We start from the raw sequence: 15,129 nt of genomic DNA, 5'->3' as shown, positions 1-15,129 counted from the left end.
GAGATTCAGGGCCAGGGTGGGTTACCTCCTCCACAATTTGATGTGCTCCTGGTCTGAATAAGCTTTAAGGCACTCGGCTATGCGGTCTCCAATTTTAAGCAGGCAGTTCCTGGTGTGTTCCAGCTGTTCTTGCACATTGAGTCCCTTGTCAGGTTTGTCCAACTGTTTCAGTGCCTTTTTCACAGGCCTCATCCTCTCTTTACACTGGAACAGTCCAACACAGTAACATGAGCCATTGCAGAAAGAGTTCAATTATCATATCCACAGTCAAGATTCAAGAAAACACACACCCCTCATGCTACGTGTCACTATAGGAGTGGGTAACACCAGTGGAATGGGACAAGTGCAGATACGTAGAAATTCTGAGGTACAAGTGCCGTCACCATATTTGGGATTATGTGAGGACCTTTGATACCTGACTTAGCCTCTCTGAATGTTCTGTTTCCTCATCTGCAAGAGGGCTGTGGCCACTAAGAAGATCAAATGTAAAACAGTATTATATGCTTAACCTGAAAACCATGATCACCAAGTTTCTTAATAATGAAAAAACAAAAACACTATCCTCTGGTAATTTCCTCAGCTAGAAACTCATGGACATTTTTCAGTGTTTAACTTCAATTTTTAAAATGAAATAAAAAACACTATGAATTGGAAAATACTTACAAATGACTGTGAAAATAAAAAAAATGCATAAATGATTTCTACAGAAAAGATAAATTACTATGTAGCTCCAGCTCATCTGGAACCTGCTTCATAGCCTTAAACTGGCCTTGAATTGGTAATATTCCTGCCTCTGTTTCCACAGTGGTGGGGCTACAAACATGTGCCACCATACTTAGCCACATATGTGGCTAATATGAGGAAGACCTTGGTTCAAAACCCAATAACATAAAACAAGGGAAAGAGTTCCACAGAAGCAGCAGGTATTACTTTGTTTATAAGCAACAGGCTAAAGGAAAAACAGAGAAATGATGAATTTATTCATTTATTCAATTCACTCATTTATTGCTATCTTTCTAGTACCTAAGTGAACTTCATATAAAACATAATTCTCACAGAAAATAAAAGAACTTAAGAAAACTGACTTAACTACAAAGAAAAAAAATATAAGCAAGTATGTTTTAGAGTATACAGAGAGAGGTCAAAGACCTCACAGAACTGGGTCAATACTCTCTCATTTCAAAGAAGACAGCTTCTTCTTTAGCCTGAAAGAATTGAAGTGAGTCGTGACTTGTGGGAGTTTGGAAAGAGAATAGAGAGTTGTGGAACTCAGAAAGGACAGCAGCACCTTCCCATCCTTCCATGAGGAAACAACTGTATTTCGGGGTCCAGCTCTTAGCTCCACAGCATGGCAGCAGGTATGCTCCAGAACTTCACCACTTCAAACGTTAGCCAAGGCCTTCTCCTGGTCAGCCGGCATGTTTCAACCCCTCACTCTCGCCACAGAGTGCTCCTGCCACCTTGGCATAGTCGCCCCCTTCTCCCACTACCTTTGACTCTTCCTTCGGAACCCAATGCAAACACCACTCCTCAGGCCTTCCAGACTAGGTCAGATCCCCTCTTACCAGACCTCCACCTTATCCACTGTTTCTCCTCCATACCCTATCATAAGGGCACCAACATGATCCAGGTAGTTATCTGTCTGCCCTATTATTATTCAGCTTAGTCACTGATACTATTTTCTCTATAAACAATAGACTAAAGAAGAATAAGGAAATTCTTCTTTGAGATGGGGTCTCTAAATGTTTTGTCTCCCATCCAGCACATTTCTACTTCCCAAATGCCTCTGAGAACCCATCTAAACTCTGCAGGTTCCTGTACAGGTAAGGTTCATATAAACTCATGAAGACCCACATATACTCATAAAAACAGGAATACAAGACATCCTACTAATCTGGTTCAAAATACAGTATGCAAAAATAAGCAATATACTTCTAAAACAACACACCAATTAATGTTTATAATAACTAAAGCTCTGTGGATGTGCCGGTGAAGGGCAGCCCAAGCATCAGCATCCTCTATTTCAAGACTTACAATGCTGAAGGTTTCCTGGTCCAGATCATCATCTTCATCCTCCCCAATGGGAACAGGTTCACTTCCCGCTGTAATGTGGACAGGACCCTGAGCTCGCTTTGATTTACTTGAAGACTTGGCATCACCACCTTTAACCTTTCAAAAGAGTTACAAAGAGTCCTTGTAATTTCTACACTCTTAAAATCTCGGTAGATTTCCTTTTGTTTGGCTTTGTTTTATTTGGTGGTGGTGGAGGTGGTAGTGGTAATGGTGTTCCTATGAATGTATGTGTGGGCATGCATGAGTTTATGTGTACCACACCTGTGCATGAATCTGCAGAGGCCATGAGAGGTTGCCAGATCCCCAGGAACTGGAGTTATAAGACATTGTAAATAAACCACCGTGTGGGTGCTGAGAACTGAACCTGGGTCATCTGCAAGAGCAGCAAGCTCTTAACAGCTAAGGATCTCTCCAGCTCTACAATCCAGACTTCTTACCTATGGTGCATTGCTAGAGCAATATATACACAAATATACACAAACCTACAAGATTAATAGCTGATTATAATTCTTCCTATTTCTGTCTCTAAAGGTACTAAACTGCAGCTTCAAGTTTATCAACAGAATTTACAAAAATGTCATGAAGGGACTAAGGATCTACCTAGAACTCCCCAGGGCATAATGCAGCAACCTCTCCTAACAGCTACCCTTTGATCTGGGAGTCTGTACCAACTGCATAACTATCAATGCTGCAGGTCAAGAGGAACAGGCACGGAGACCAAAATTCTACGATACAGAGAAAAGACAAGCTTTTGAAAAAGCACAAAAGGTAAAACACTTGCATTTACAGAGGTTCCTGGTTTGGTTCCCAGCACCTACATGGAAGCTCACAAACATCTTTAATTACAGTTCCAGGGGTGTGGCACCTCCACAGGCTCCTGCCTGCTTCCCATTCACATACATACACTCGGATGTACACACATGAACATAAAATAAAAATAAATATTCTTAAAATAAAAATTAGTGGAGCCGGGCGGTGGTGGCGCACGCCTTTAATCCCAGCACTTGGGAGGCAGAGGCAGGCGGATCTCTGTGAGTTCGAGGCCAGCCTGGTCTACGGCGCGAGATCCAGGAAAGGCGCAAAGCTACACAGAGAAACCCTGTCTCGAAAAACCAAAAAAAATAAAAAAATTAAAAAAAATAAAAATTAGTGAGTTCAAGGCCAGCCTGGTATACAGAGTGAGTTCCAGGACAGTCAAGGCTACACAGAGAAACCCTGTCTTGAAAAACTAACTAAATAAATAAATAAATCAAATGAAAATATAAAAAGCACAGGTAGCATGGTGTCACATCAACTACATAGTAGCAGTTATGAGGAGAGAAACAGGGAGAGTAATCCGATCAGGAGGGTATCTGCAGTATACGTAATGTGTTCATGAGATACAAAATGCATTAAGCTGGAGGGGGAAAAGCCACTCAAACTAAACATGAAACAATGTGAATCTGCCAAATGGTGGCATATGCCTTTAATCTTGACAGAGAAATCAGAGGCAGGATGATTTCTCTTGAGTTCTAGGCCAACCAGGGTTGTGTAGTGAAACCCTTTCTCAAAAAGAAAACAAACAAGAAAATAAAACAAGAGAAACAAACCAAAAAACCAGAATGAAACATCATTCTGATCCAAATGCAAAAGAATTTATCACAATACAGTTTCTGTTTTATTCCAAAGACTTATTATTTTTTTATTTATGTGGATGTACCTTGCTGAATTCATGTGTACCACAGGTGTGCAATGTCCACAGAGGACAAAAGAGGACGAGATCCCCAAGAACTAGAGTTACAGATGGTTGTGAGGACTGGTAACTGAACCCAGGTCTTAACCACTGAATCATCACCAACACCCTTAGTAGAGTTTCTAACATTAAAAACTGGAAAGTAATTTTAGTATAAAACTTAAATGGTTTCCACTATACTATAGCCAAAAACAATCTGCCTTATCTATTAAAAATGACCTTAACACATGTTCTTTGGTGGTAAGGTAGTTTACAATATATTGTTGTGTGGAGAGAAGAGGTTATCCAATGGTCTAAGCTGACCAGTATTTTATATATATTTTGTTGTTGTTGGTGGTGGTGGTGGTGGTGGTGGTGGTTTGTTTTTTCAAGACAGGGCTGTCTTGAAAAGAGAAGCCCTACCTGACTGTCCTGGAACTCAATTTGTAGATCAGTCTGGCCTTGAACTCACAGAGATCTGCCTGCCTCTGCCTCCCAAGTATTGGGATTAAAAGTGTGGGCCACCACTGCCTAGCCAGTATTTTTATATTTATACTCATATTCCATGGGGAAATTTACAAAAGTCCCAAGAAGTTAAGATGTCAAGGGCTGCAGAGGTGACCCATGAGTTATGAACACTGGCTGCTCCTTTTAAGGACCTTACTTCCAGTCCCAGAACCCTCACAGCAGCTCACAACCACCTGTAACTCCAGTGTCTGGGGATCCAATGCCTTCTTCTGGCTTCTTTAGGCACCAGGCACACATGTGGTACACAGACATACATGCAAGCAAAACATCCATACACATAAAATTTAAAAATTTAAAAAAAAAAATTCAAGACATCAATAGATGGCAGACTTCTAGCTGTGACTTGCTTGGAGCAATGCGTAAGGACTGACTACAACCATCTCTTCACATCTCACAAAGCCTGTTACTAAACTGTATTAAGTCTATGGTTTGTAATGAACTTCACAAAACTCCCAACATGAAGGCTTCCTAGCCAAGTCTACTCCAGTGGCTGTTGATGACATGTGGTATTTGGTTTGAATCTCAACTCTTCAAATAACCTTGTGTGTAAATTGTATTCTTCTGACATTATAATCTGAGAACCTATCCCCCATAATCCTCTCATTTGTTGTGTCTCATTCCAAATACTCCTCCCAAATATGTGAAGATGGATCAAACCAAGGCCTTCTACGTTAGAAAGCTCCAGTCTGCACATCTCCCCTTTCCTATAAGGAGGGTGCAGGGATTGCTTACATAGCCCCAACCTTCCTTCCTGGATATACTCAAAGACAGTCATCCCAGGGCTTGTACCTCATGTTATTTAAAACTTAAACACAACTTCCCAGACAAGTATGTCGGGTACCTTCTCTTTCTTGTCCTTGGACTTCTTCCTCTCTTTGTCTCCTTCTCTGTCCTTCCGAGAACTCACTGGTTTCTCTTTGTTCTCCTTGTTCTCTTTCTTCTTCTGCTTTTTCTTCGTTGGACTTTTTTCTAAGCCATCATCCTAGGAAACATGAACTTTTTCACTTTTCTGCTTCTTCGTTTGTTTCTAAAGGGAGCAGCCATGGCCCAAGGGCTCATCACTGTATCCAATCAGAGCCTACCAGCACTCACTTGCAGAACTCTGAGTCCGTTAGACTTGTCCAGGCAGACACCATTACATCCTCTGATCTAATTCTCTAAGCTACTCTTTAAGGCATTGACCGGATGGAGTTTGGTCCAATAGAAAAGCACTTGCCTATTGTGCATGAGGCCCAGAATTAGATCCTCAGAACTACCCCTACCCTAAAACAATAGTATTACTGCCCCCACTTCACAAACAAAAAATTGAGGACTAAAGCTGTTCACGGATAGCTAGTAACTGAAGAAGCTGTTAGTATGTGAATTTGAGAACAAGCATTCACAGCTATGTTAGTCCCTTATACCCCTGGGGGCCCTCCTGGAGCCATCATCAAAGAATTACATTCAGAACAACAGAATAAAATCTTACGGAGTTGTCACTCACTGAAAAACACTGTACTTCCACTTTCTTCAGACTAGATTACAAATTGGCAAGCCAATGGCCAAGCCCAACCTCAAGAGAACTTCCAATTAACTGAACTACATTATGCAAGTCTTAAGTCCCCTGGTTAACCAGTCTCTACCAATCTCTTTCATTCTCTAAAATGAAATAATTACTAATTGCCATTTATCATGGTTTGTATGGTTTACTTCAGTTATGTAGGAATTTATAGTTGCTCACTTAGGATGAGCCATTATGTGATGATTTGAGTAAGAATGGCCCACATAGGCTACTATGTTTGAATGGAACCTCAGATAAGAATATAAGGATTAGGAGGTGTGGCCTTGTTGGAGAAAGTGTGCCACTGGGGGTGGCTTTGAAGTTTCAAAAGTCCATACCAGGCCCAGGCTCAGTGTCTTTCTCTTCTCTCCTCTCTCTCTTCTCTCTCCCTCTCTCCCTCCCTCCCTCCCTCACTCACTCACTCCCTCTCTCCCTCTCAGCTTTGTGGAACAGGATGTAGCTCACAGCCACTTCTCCAGAACCACGCCTACTACCTGCTGCCATTCCATGATAATGGACTAAGCCTCTGAAACTGTAAGCCAACCCCAAATTAAATGTTTTCTTTTATAAGTTGCCTTAGTCGTGGTGTCTCTTCACAGCAACAGAACAGTGATTAAGACACAACTATATTCTTCTGACAGATTAGGTGAAGAGAAACATATTCTATGGTATTTTATCTATTCTCTCTGTAAACAAATACATCACATGACTTCATGCAGTCCCATACCTTCACTTCCCCCTCTTCAGACTGGTTGTCTGAGTGTCTCGGAGATGACAGTTCAAGCCCATGCTCATCCTTCAGCCTGGGGGCTTTATTTTCCTTCTTTACTCGAGGCTTCCGCTTCTTTAGTTTGGTCTAGAAAATAAAAATATGATAAAACTACAAATCACCCCCAACCCAACAGCATGACCAAGAAATATTCTGGCCAGCTGATTCATAGTCCAAACAAGATAATTTAGTAACACAAAGGTGCAGGTAATTCTACCTGAAAGAAAATAAAACTGGACAAAACCACCTACTAAGCTCTACCTGACCTACACTGCTTTAAATGTCTGCATTCCTTGAAAATATTGATTTCATTTTTGGAACTCACCCTACAGGTAACACCCCCAGAAAAGGTTAAGACATTCTATGTACAAAAATATAATTAACATTGAAGGTGACAAAATTAACTCTTAAAAATTAGGTATCTAAAAACTAAGAAAAAGGTTAAAATATTGTTTATCTATTCACTCAAATAAACAATATAAGCATGATCTTACTTGCCAATCTAGAACTTAATACATCATAATTATATTCTCACCATAATATCTACAGAGTGGTACAATGTACTTAAAACACCACTGTGTAGAACAAATGGAAGTATGGTGATTTTATTCATGTAAGTTCTATTTGTGGATACATACATGTGTACACAACACAGCTAAGGAGCATGTAAGCAACATGCCCACACAAGGTACAAACATACTTAGATTCTGTCTTCCCCGACTCGTTATCACGGGGAATTAAAGAAGAGAATTCATTAGCAACTTGGTATTTTTCATGAGCCAACTACAATCAAAACAGAAGTCCAATTTGTGAAATTAAGTGTGGAATCCAGCTGTCTACTCCTGTCCAATTTGTGAAATTAAGTGTGGAATCCAGCTGTCTACTCCTGGAATCCATTATCACAGCAGCCTAGTCAGATGCCAAAATATGGGAACTGTGTCCCCAGCTGAGGACAAGATCAGGAAAGAGCAAGGGCCATCCAAAGAGATGCAGAACACTCTGCTGCAATACCTGAGCGGAACTGTAAGACAGGTGCCGAGATACTGAGTTCAGTTATCAAATGAGCCTTTGTTCTTAGCAACCTCAGAGCCGTGTCTGCCCACGAGAGGGCAGGATGCTGTGCAGTACCCAGAAAGGACATCTCTTCCCCGTCAGCTCTGCAGAGTCCCAGGCTCCCCTGGGGGAACGCCAGTTGGCAGTACACTCACTCACCTCCTCCCCACTGGTCACAGTGCCCTTCTTCTCCAGACCCTTCCTGAGCAGCTTCAGCAAGTAGTCCACCCGGGTCTGCAGCTGCTTCCCCTGAGGCTTTTTATCTGTCTCCACCGGTAGAATCTTCAACAGGAAAGGAAGAGAAGCACCCGCCACCACCCACAGCCTGGTTAGTGGATCCAAATAAACAGAGAACACAGAACGTAGCACAGTCCTTTCCCTCCCAACCACCCGAAACACAGATTAAAGCCTCAGATCCTATTCTCATGTCCATGGCTCCCAGTCACTGAAAATCCCTCATGAGCCACTCTGGTTTACAAAATGGGATGGAGAAATCCAGCTCTCCCACTGGCTCCTACCTGTGCTGTTAACAGGGTAGAACAACTCAGGTAGGGGGCTTGTGGCTTCATCTGCTAGAGCATCCCAGCCGTCGTGGATTTCCTCCTTCCAGGAGCAGGGACTCCCTGGAGCTAGGTTAAAGCTTCGTTTTAGATTGAAAATGCTTCTTAGAGCATTGCCGGAGCACTGAGCTATGCCAGGAGATGATCTGTTGTCTACCACAGCTGGACCTCTCCGGCCAGACTGGATTTGCTCTCAGTGCTTCTGTACAGGGTGCTGTCACCCTCCTAACCCCAGATGGGATGAGCAGTGTTTAATGTGCCAGGACAAAGCCCTGAGAGGACCACAACATGGAGTGGATCCAGTCGGCCCTTGCTTACAGCTCCAAGCACAGCCTTGCTACTTGAAAGAGATAGGTGGGAGGCTCAATTTTGTGGGAGAAGTACAATGAAAGTTCAATTTCATTACAAAAAATACCAAGCTGACACTTGTTCTCTGTGTACAGAACTGGAGAAAAAATGTTAAATAATGTGCCAACAAGGAAGGCCCAGGAATGCTTTCAGTCCCAAAAAACTGACCTGGTATTTGCTGTAATGAGATTTGGCCTGCAGTAAATATCAGAATTTTAAGATTTCTCCTATGTAATTTCCTCTGGTTGTCATCTTTCCTTTTATCATCATCTATGAAATATGCCACAGTCCACTAAAGATGGTAACTTCCCAAAGATAAAGAAATCCCCCTCTTGAAAAGAATTAAAGAAAAGTTAAAGGTAAGTTATACAGAAATATTACACAACAAATCTCGAAATGTCCAGCACGGCAGTTACTTACTTTATCAGTGAGTTTTAGCTCTGGGTCTGTCTTAATTAGCTCCCAGTTTCCATAGCCATGTTCATAGATCCCAAGCAACAGACGAGAATCATCCTCCACACCCCACTCCACATCGAAATGTGCCGCTTTGACTCGGCAGCTCAAGCAGTATCTACAGGGTTCAAAACCAAGGGCCTGAGAAATGGGGCCTTCCCAACATGCTGAAGAAGCTGCCCAACCACACACAGCTCTAACCTCATTCTATGTCCAGCCAGCCATGCGGGTACACGGTAAAGACACTCACTTTTTTTTTTCCTCGGGGTCCACAGGGATAGATTTATGCAGCATCTCAAACTCTTCTTCATGTTGGATAATGGACTTCACATTAACCTGAACCCCAGAGATCTTGATGGTTGGGCCTCTTCTCTTGCCTGGTCCTTTTCCTAAATACAAACGTTACATTCCTTAAGTGGAAAGGCTCTCTACTACCAAACTCGGACTTAGTCCCTCTCCATACAACCTCCAGCGTATTATTAGATCAACAACAGAACTTATAAGAGAAATTATTCTCAACTAATTATTTGTTGGGTTTTGTTTTGTTTTATTTTATTATTGCTTTGTTTTTTCAAGATAGGTTTTCTCTGTGCAACCATGCTGGCCTTGGACTCACAGAGATCTGCCTGCCTCTGCCTCCTGAGTGCTGGGATTAAAGGCAAGCACCACCACCACCCAGACTCAACTAATGTTTATAAAATAAATTTTAAGCAGTATTTAACATTTCTAATCTTAAAATATGTATTGATATTTGTACCTGTAATTTTCCTGCTTATATTTCTTTATGAAAGCTAATTAACAGAAGATTCGAAAGGCATATTAATGTTAAAATTTTAGAAAAGCTGAAAATAAGTGCTTTAGATGATTCCTATTTATCTTCAGTTACTACTTTCTGGAAAAGTGTGAGCTCTTGCAAAAGCTAGCCCATTGAAATACTAAAGACTGACAGTCATGGGTAACAGGAGATAGTGACTCCAAACTGCACTGGAGACCATAACTCATCTACGAGTGAAATAAAACCACTCCAACCAGAGCCTAAGCTGAAAACTTCAAGATCATCAAGATGCCACTTTTTTGTAAGAACAAAGATGGTTCTCAGGAGAAAAATGAGTATCGACAGTTTACATAAAACAACACAAAAACATCTATTTTAAAAGATACAATCTCATTCACTAAAAGAAAAGTGAGATCCTCTTTCTTGCCTATCAAGGCTAGCAAAAATCCAAATGTTTGCCAGGTGTGGTGGCATGGGTCTTTAATCTCAGCACTCAGCAGGCAGAAGCTGGTGGATCTCTGAATTCCAGGACGGCCTAGTCTACAGAGTGAGTTCTAGGACAGCCTGGTGTACACAGTGAGTTTCATGGCAGCTTGGTCTTCAGAGAGACAACCCGTCTCACAAACAAAGAAACACACAACACAAACAGTTAACACCCCATTCTGTTTGTGAAGCTTGCCAACAGGTACTACCAACCATCCACTGGTAGTTCCAGACCAACACAGGATAATCTAGTGATACCAGAACAAATGCCCAGACATTTACCTCAGGGCCCTACAATCCCACTTTTAAAAATCAATCTTAAAAATCCTGACAGAGATATAAAGTAGACTATTTAGCAGAGCACATTTTTTCTTGTAACTTTATTGATGATGGCAAAAGACTGAGAATAACTCAAATACTTAGAACTAAGGGACAGAGAAGATGAAGTGTGAAAGAAGACCATGTCTACATGCATGCTGTGCAGGACACATCAGGAACGGACACGTCAGGAACTACATTCTCTTCTGTATGCGGACAGAAGTACACACTTGTTTAGATTTTTCTAAACAAGCAAGAGAATGAATTCAGAATTAACACAACAGTGCCTAAGAGGAAGGAAGCAAACACAGAGATAAACGACAACGAAGCAGGATCCTCCTCTACGTGATTCCTGCTCATAGTTTAGACTTGGAATCCTTCTCATGTCAGTATTTCACATCACTACAGAATAACAGCACTACGTCAGGCATGGTGCCGTTGCAATAGCAGCCCTGGGGAGGCCGGGTAAGAGGACTGCCCGGACTCTGACGGCAGCCTGAGCAAATACCAGACAAGCCGGGCTACACAGCAAAACCCTGTCACGAGAGGCAGGGAAGGAAAGCAGGCGGGAAGTTAGTTCAACCAAAATGAGAACGGTGATCCCTAAAAATCAAAACTATATGAAAAGAAAGTCTGAATTCAGTTGATGACACAATCACACACAGAAAAGAACAGCTTCAAATAAACTATTAGTGACATGTATTCTAAAGACAAAAAGATAAACAAATGCAAGTCTTCTCAGAGATAAGGTTAATATTGAGGGCCACACATGGTGGTGCACACCTTTAATCTCATCACTCAGAAGAGAGAGGCAGACTGGCCTCGATAAATTCAAGACCACCAGGGCTACATAGAGAGACCCTGACTCAAAACACACACACACACACACACACACACACACACAATATTGATATTTGGAAATGCATGTATATGATGTGGGATAAAACAGGAGCATAATTATGTTAAGAACAGAATCAATAATTTACACTGGAAATGGAAATGTCAGCCTGGCCTCAAAATATGCTAGATACAGTCTACAGGCAACAGAAATTCAGGGGAAGGAAGTTAATGTCAGGAAGAAGCAATAAGGCACAACCGGAACAGGAACATATATAAGAGAAAAAGAGGACATGGAGCTCTAATAAGGGAGGAAATCTCCAAAATGGAAACTGGAAGAAAACAGAACCAAACAGAACAATGCACAGATGCATGTTATACTCCCTTTGAATTGTGTTTAAAAAATGAAAACAGCCACTGGTACCAAGCACAGAGTGCTAAGGAGTTGCACAATTGCTTTCTGACTGAATCTGAAACCTCCAGGAAGGAATTCATGCTCCTCCTATAAACCTGGTCAATGCCCATGGCTGGGGCAGTCATAGGCCCGTGCAGAGACTCTACTACTGTTGTCTTACTGGACAGTGTCACTCTGCCTTCAAACTTTTTTTTTTTTTAAATATTTATTATGTATACAGTGTTCTGCCTACATGAATGCTTGCAGGCCAGAAGAGGGCACCAGATCTCACTATGGATGGTTGTGAGCCACCATGTGGTTACTGGGAATTGAACTCAGGACCTCTGGAAGAGCAGCCAGTACTCTTAACCGCTGAGCCATCTCTCCAGCCCCAAACTTTTACATTTTACCCATATGTTAGTGCTACTCAGAGCACTGTTTGCAGTGAGCACTGCTTAAAGCAGAGACTCCTAACTGGTCAAGCAGCCTTACAGGACACCCTGATCACCCTTCCAAGGCTCTGGAACACAGCGGAAGCGGGGGCAAAAAGAATGTTAAGAGCTGAAGAACAGGCTGAGTGGTTACCTGCATGAGAGGACCATCAACTTCCATCACAGACAGGAGAGGGGCTCCTATGACTCATCCCACCCTCCTGAAGGTGCTATTGGCAGTTAATGGTTGTTGGAGAAGAGGAATTGTTTTTTTCAGTGGTATAGCCAATGATAATGCTGATGTTCCACTAAAGAATCCCTGACCTAAATTCATAAACAATCCTAATTAAGCTCAGTGAGTCATAAAATAACCTTGGATGTACAAGGGGAGCTAGTTCAGAAGGGTTCAACAGGAGTGGGAGGGGATGAGACAGGGTGAGGAGGAGTAAAAATGACCAAGTACATTATACACTTACTTGAACTTGTGTCGTGAATGAATAAATTTAAAACATTTTTAAAATATGAAACCGTAATAGCTGTTATTTCTTAATAATTATTTTTAATCTCTCAGCTGGTACTGTGCTTGAAACCCTAGCTCAGATCTCCAGCACTGAGTAAAACCAGGTATGGTGGTATACTCCTGAAACCCCAGCTAAAAGCTAGAGGAAGGGCCAACTTTAGCTACATAGTGAGTGCCTGGGCAGCCTGGACTACATGAGACCCTACCTCAAAATAAATAAATAGGGGCGGTGGTGGCACACGCCTTTAATCCCAGCACTCGGGAGGCAGAGGCAGGCAGATCTCTGTGAGTTCGAGGCCAGCCTGGTCTTCAAAGCGAGTTCCAGGAAAGGCGCAAAGCTACACAGAGAAACCCTGTCTCGAAAAACAAAACAAAAAAACACAAAAAAACAAAAAACAAACAAAAAAATAAATAAATATATAGATTGACTGATTATAGATAGATAGATAGATAGATAGATAGATAGATAGATAGATAGATAGATAGATAGACAGATAAAAAATAAGCTGGGTGGTGGCGCACACCTTTAGTCCCAGCACTCAGGAAGCAGAGGCAAGTGGATCTCTGTGAGTTCAAGGCCAGCCTGGGCTACACATTAAGTTCCAGGAAAGGTGCAAAGCTACACAGAGAAACCCTGTGTCAAATAAATAAATAAATAAATAAATATAATAAAATAAAATAAAGAAAGAAATAAAATAAACTTATGAACTTAAAAGTTATTTCTAGTTTTTTTGAATGTTATAAAAGCACATATTCAAGTCACTATTCAAATCATTCAAACTATCACATTCCTTTACAAAAAGAAAAAAAACTAAAATGTTAAAGATATGGTTTCACTATATCTGAAATGTTTTTAAATTTTGCTAATTTCTAAAATACCCTTAAAAGCAAGATTCAGAGTAAATACTTGTTTCTTTACTTACTGAGAACAGCTAACACTGTAACCACTGTAATGTATGGAATTATTAATCATCCAACCTTCTGGTTACTAAGAGGGTATATAACTTGCCTGAGAGTATTATAATTAAGAAAAAGCAGAATCAGATTCCCAGGCAACTAGCTGACTCCTGAGCCTGAACTCCCCACTACCGAGCCATCAAAGGGTAGTGCTACAGAGCAGAGCAAAGAGGAAGAGAATGGGGAAAGTGGCACATAGACAAGGCCCATGAGGACACTGCATTTCTGAGAGTGACCGCTTTAGTGCTCTGCTCTCAATAACCTCTCTAGACATAACTCATAACCATCCTACTGTGTTACCAACTCTGAGTGACCACTTTAGAGCTCTAGTTACAAACCACTGTTTGTTCTTCCAAAGACTGGTATGCTGGTTTATTTTAGCCATGATACATGCTAGTCACCTGGGAAGAGGGAACATCAAGTGGGGTTACCTCCACCAGACTGGCCTGCAGGCCTGTCTCTAAGGCATTTTCTGGATTAGTGATTGATATGTGAGGGCCCAGCCCACTCTGGAAGGTGTCAGCCCTGGGCAGGTGGTTCCTGGGTTGCTATGGATATCGCTCTGTATAAATAAAATGCTGACTGGCCAGTAGCCAGGCAGGAAGTATAGACAGGACAAGCAGAGAAGAGAATTCTGGGAACAGGAAGGCTGAGTGAGGAGACGCTGCCAACTGCCGTCATGAGTACCAACATGTGAGATACTGGTAAGCCACGAGCCATGTGGCAAGGTATAGATTTATAGAAATGGGTTAATTTAAGATGTAAGAACTAGATAACTAGAAGCCTGAGCCATTAGGCCAAATAGTTTAAATAATAATTTTAAAAAAATGGGGTAAAGTTCTGTTTTTGTCTTTCCAGGATAATGGAAATACCCATCTTCCAGAAATCATAAGGTCTTGGATATCCAGATGTCTACAACAGAAAGAAAAGAATCTACTGGTACCAATCTACACAGGGTAAAATCTCACTGCCTAACATCTATATCTCTTTCAATCTAGAAAAGTTGTGGTTCCAATTCAATTATAAACCAAGCTGGCTTTGGAGATGGAATTGGCTCACTCTTTCTCTAAACCCAAACATACTGCTAAAAGGAAAAAGGTTGAGAGATTCTTTTGTCCCATATCAGAAGAGCCCTCTGGTGTGGGGCAGAGAAAAATCAATATTTTTATTTAAATCAGGTTGATTATAAATGCAATCTCTTTCTAAAGAAGAAAAGGGGATATGATATAGATATGATAGGATAAAAGGATAGATCGCTGAACCTACTTTTTTTTTTTTTTTTTTTTTTGGTTTTTCGAGACAGGGTTTCTCTGTGTAGCTTTGTGCCTTTCCTGGAACTCACTTTGGAGACCAGGCTGGCCTCGAACTCACAGAGATCC

The 15,129-nt window shown here is 41.4% G+C and overlaps 1 protein-coding gene across 1 annotated transcript in view; it reads right to left on the bottom strand.

Moving 5' to 3' along the window:
- Positions 1-15,129, bottom strand: part of Chd2 (chromodomain helicase DNA binding protein 2) — a 140,550-nt gene that overhangs the window by 21,595 nt on the left and 103,826 nt on the right. The window contains exons 29-35 of the mRNA XM_052713815.1: positions 9,286-9,424; positions 9,003-9,153; positions 7,834-7,956; positions 6,580-6,708; positions 5,154-5,294; positions 2,035-2,169; positions 26-204 (exon numbers count right to left, since the gene is read on the bottom strand). Coding sequence (XP_052569775.1) covers positions 26-204; positions 2,035-2,169; positions 5,154-5,294; positions 6,580-6,708; positions 7,834-7,956; positions 9,003-9,153; positions 9,286-9,424 — 997 coding nt within the window. The remainder of the gene's footprint in view (positions 1-25; positions 205-2,034; positions 2,170-5,153; positions 5,295-6,579; positions 6,709-7,833; positions 7,957-9,002; positions 9,154-9,285; positions 9,425-15,129) is intronic.

This window comes from Peromyscus californicus, unplaced genomic scaffold (assembly GCF_007827085.1).
Source record: "Peromyscus californicus insignis strain IS unplaced genomic scaffold, ASM782708v3 Scaffold_4__1_contigs__length_199733344, whole genome shotgun sequence".
In the NCBI taxonomy this organism is placed as follows: Eukaryota; Metazoa; Chordata; class Mammalia; order Rodentia; family Cricetidae; genus Peromyscus; species Peromyscus californicus.
This window is presented reverse-complemented; position numbering and strand designations above follow the sequence as displayed.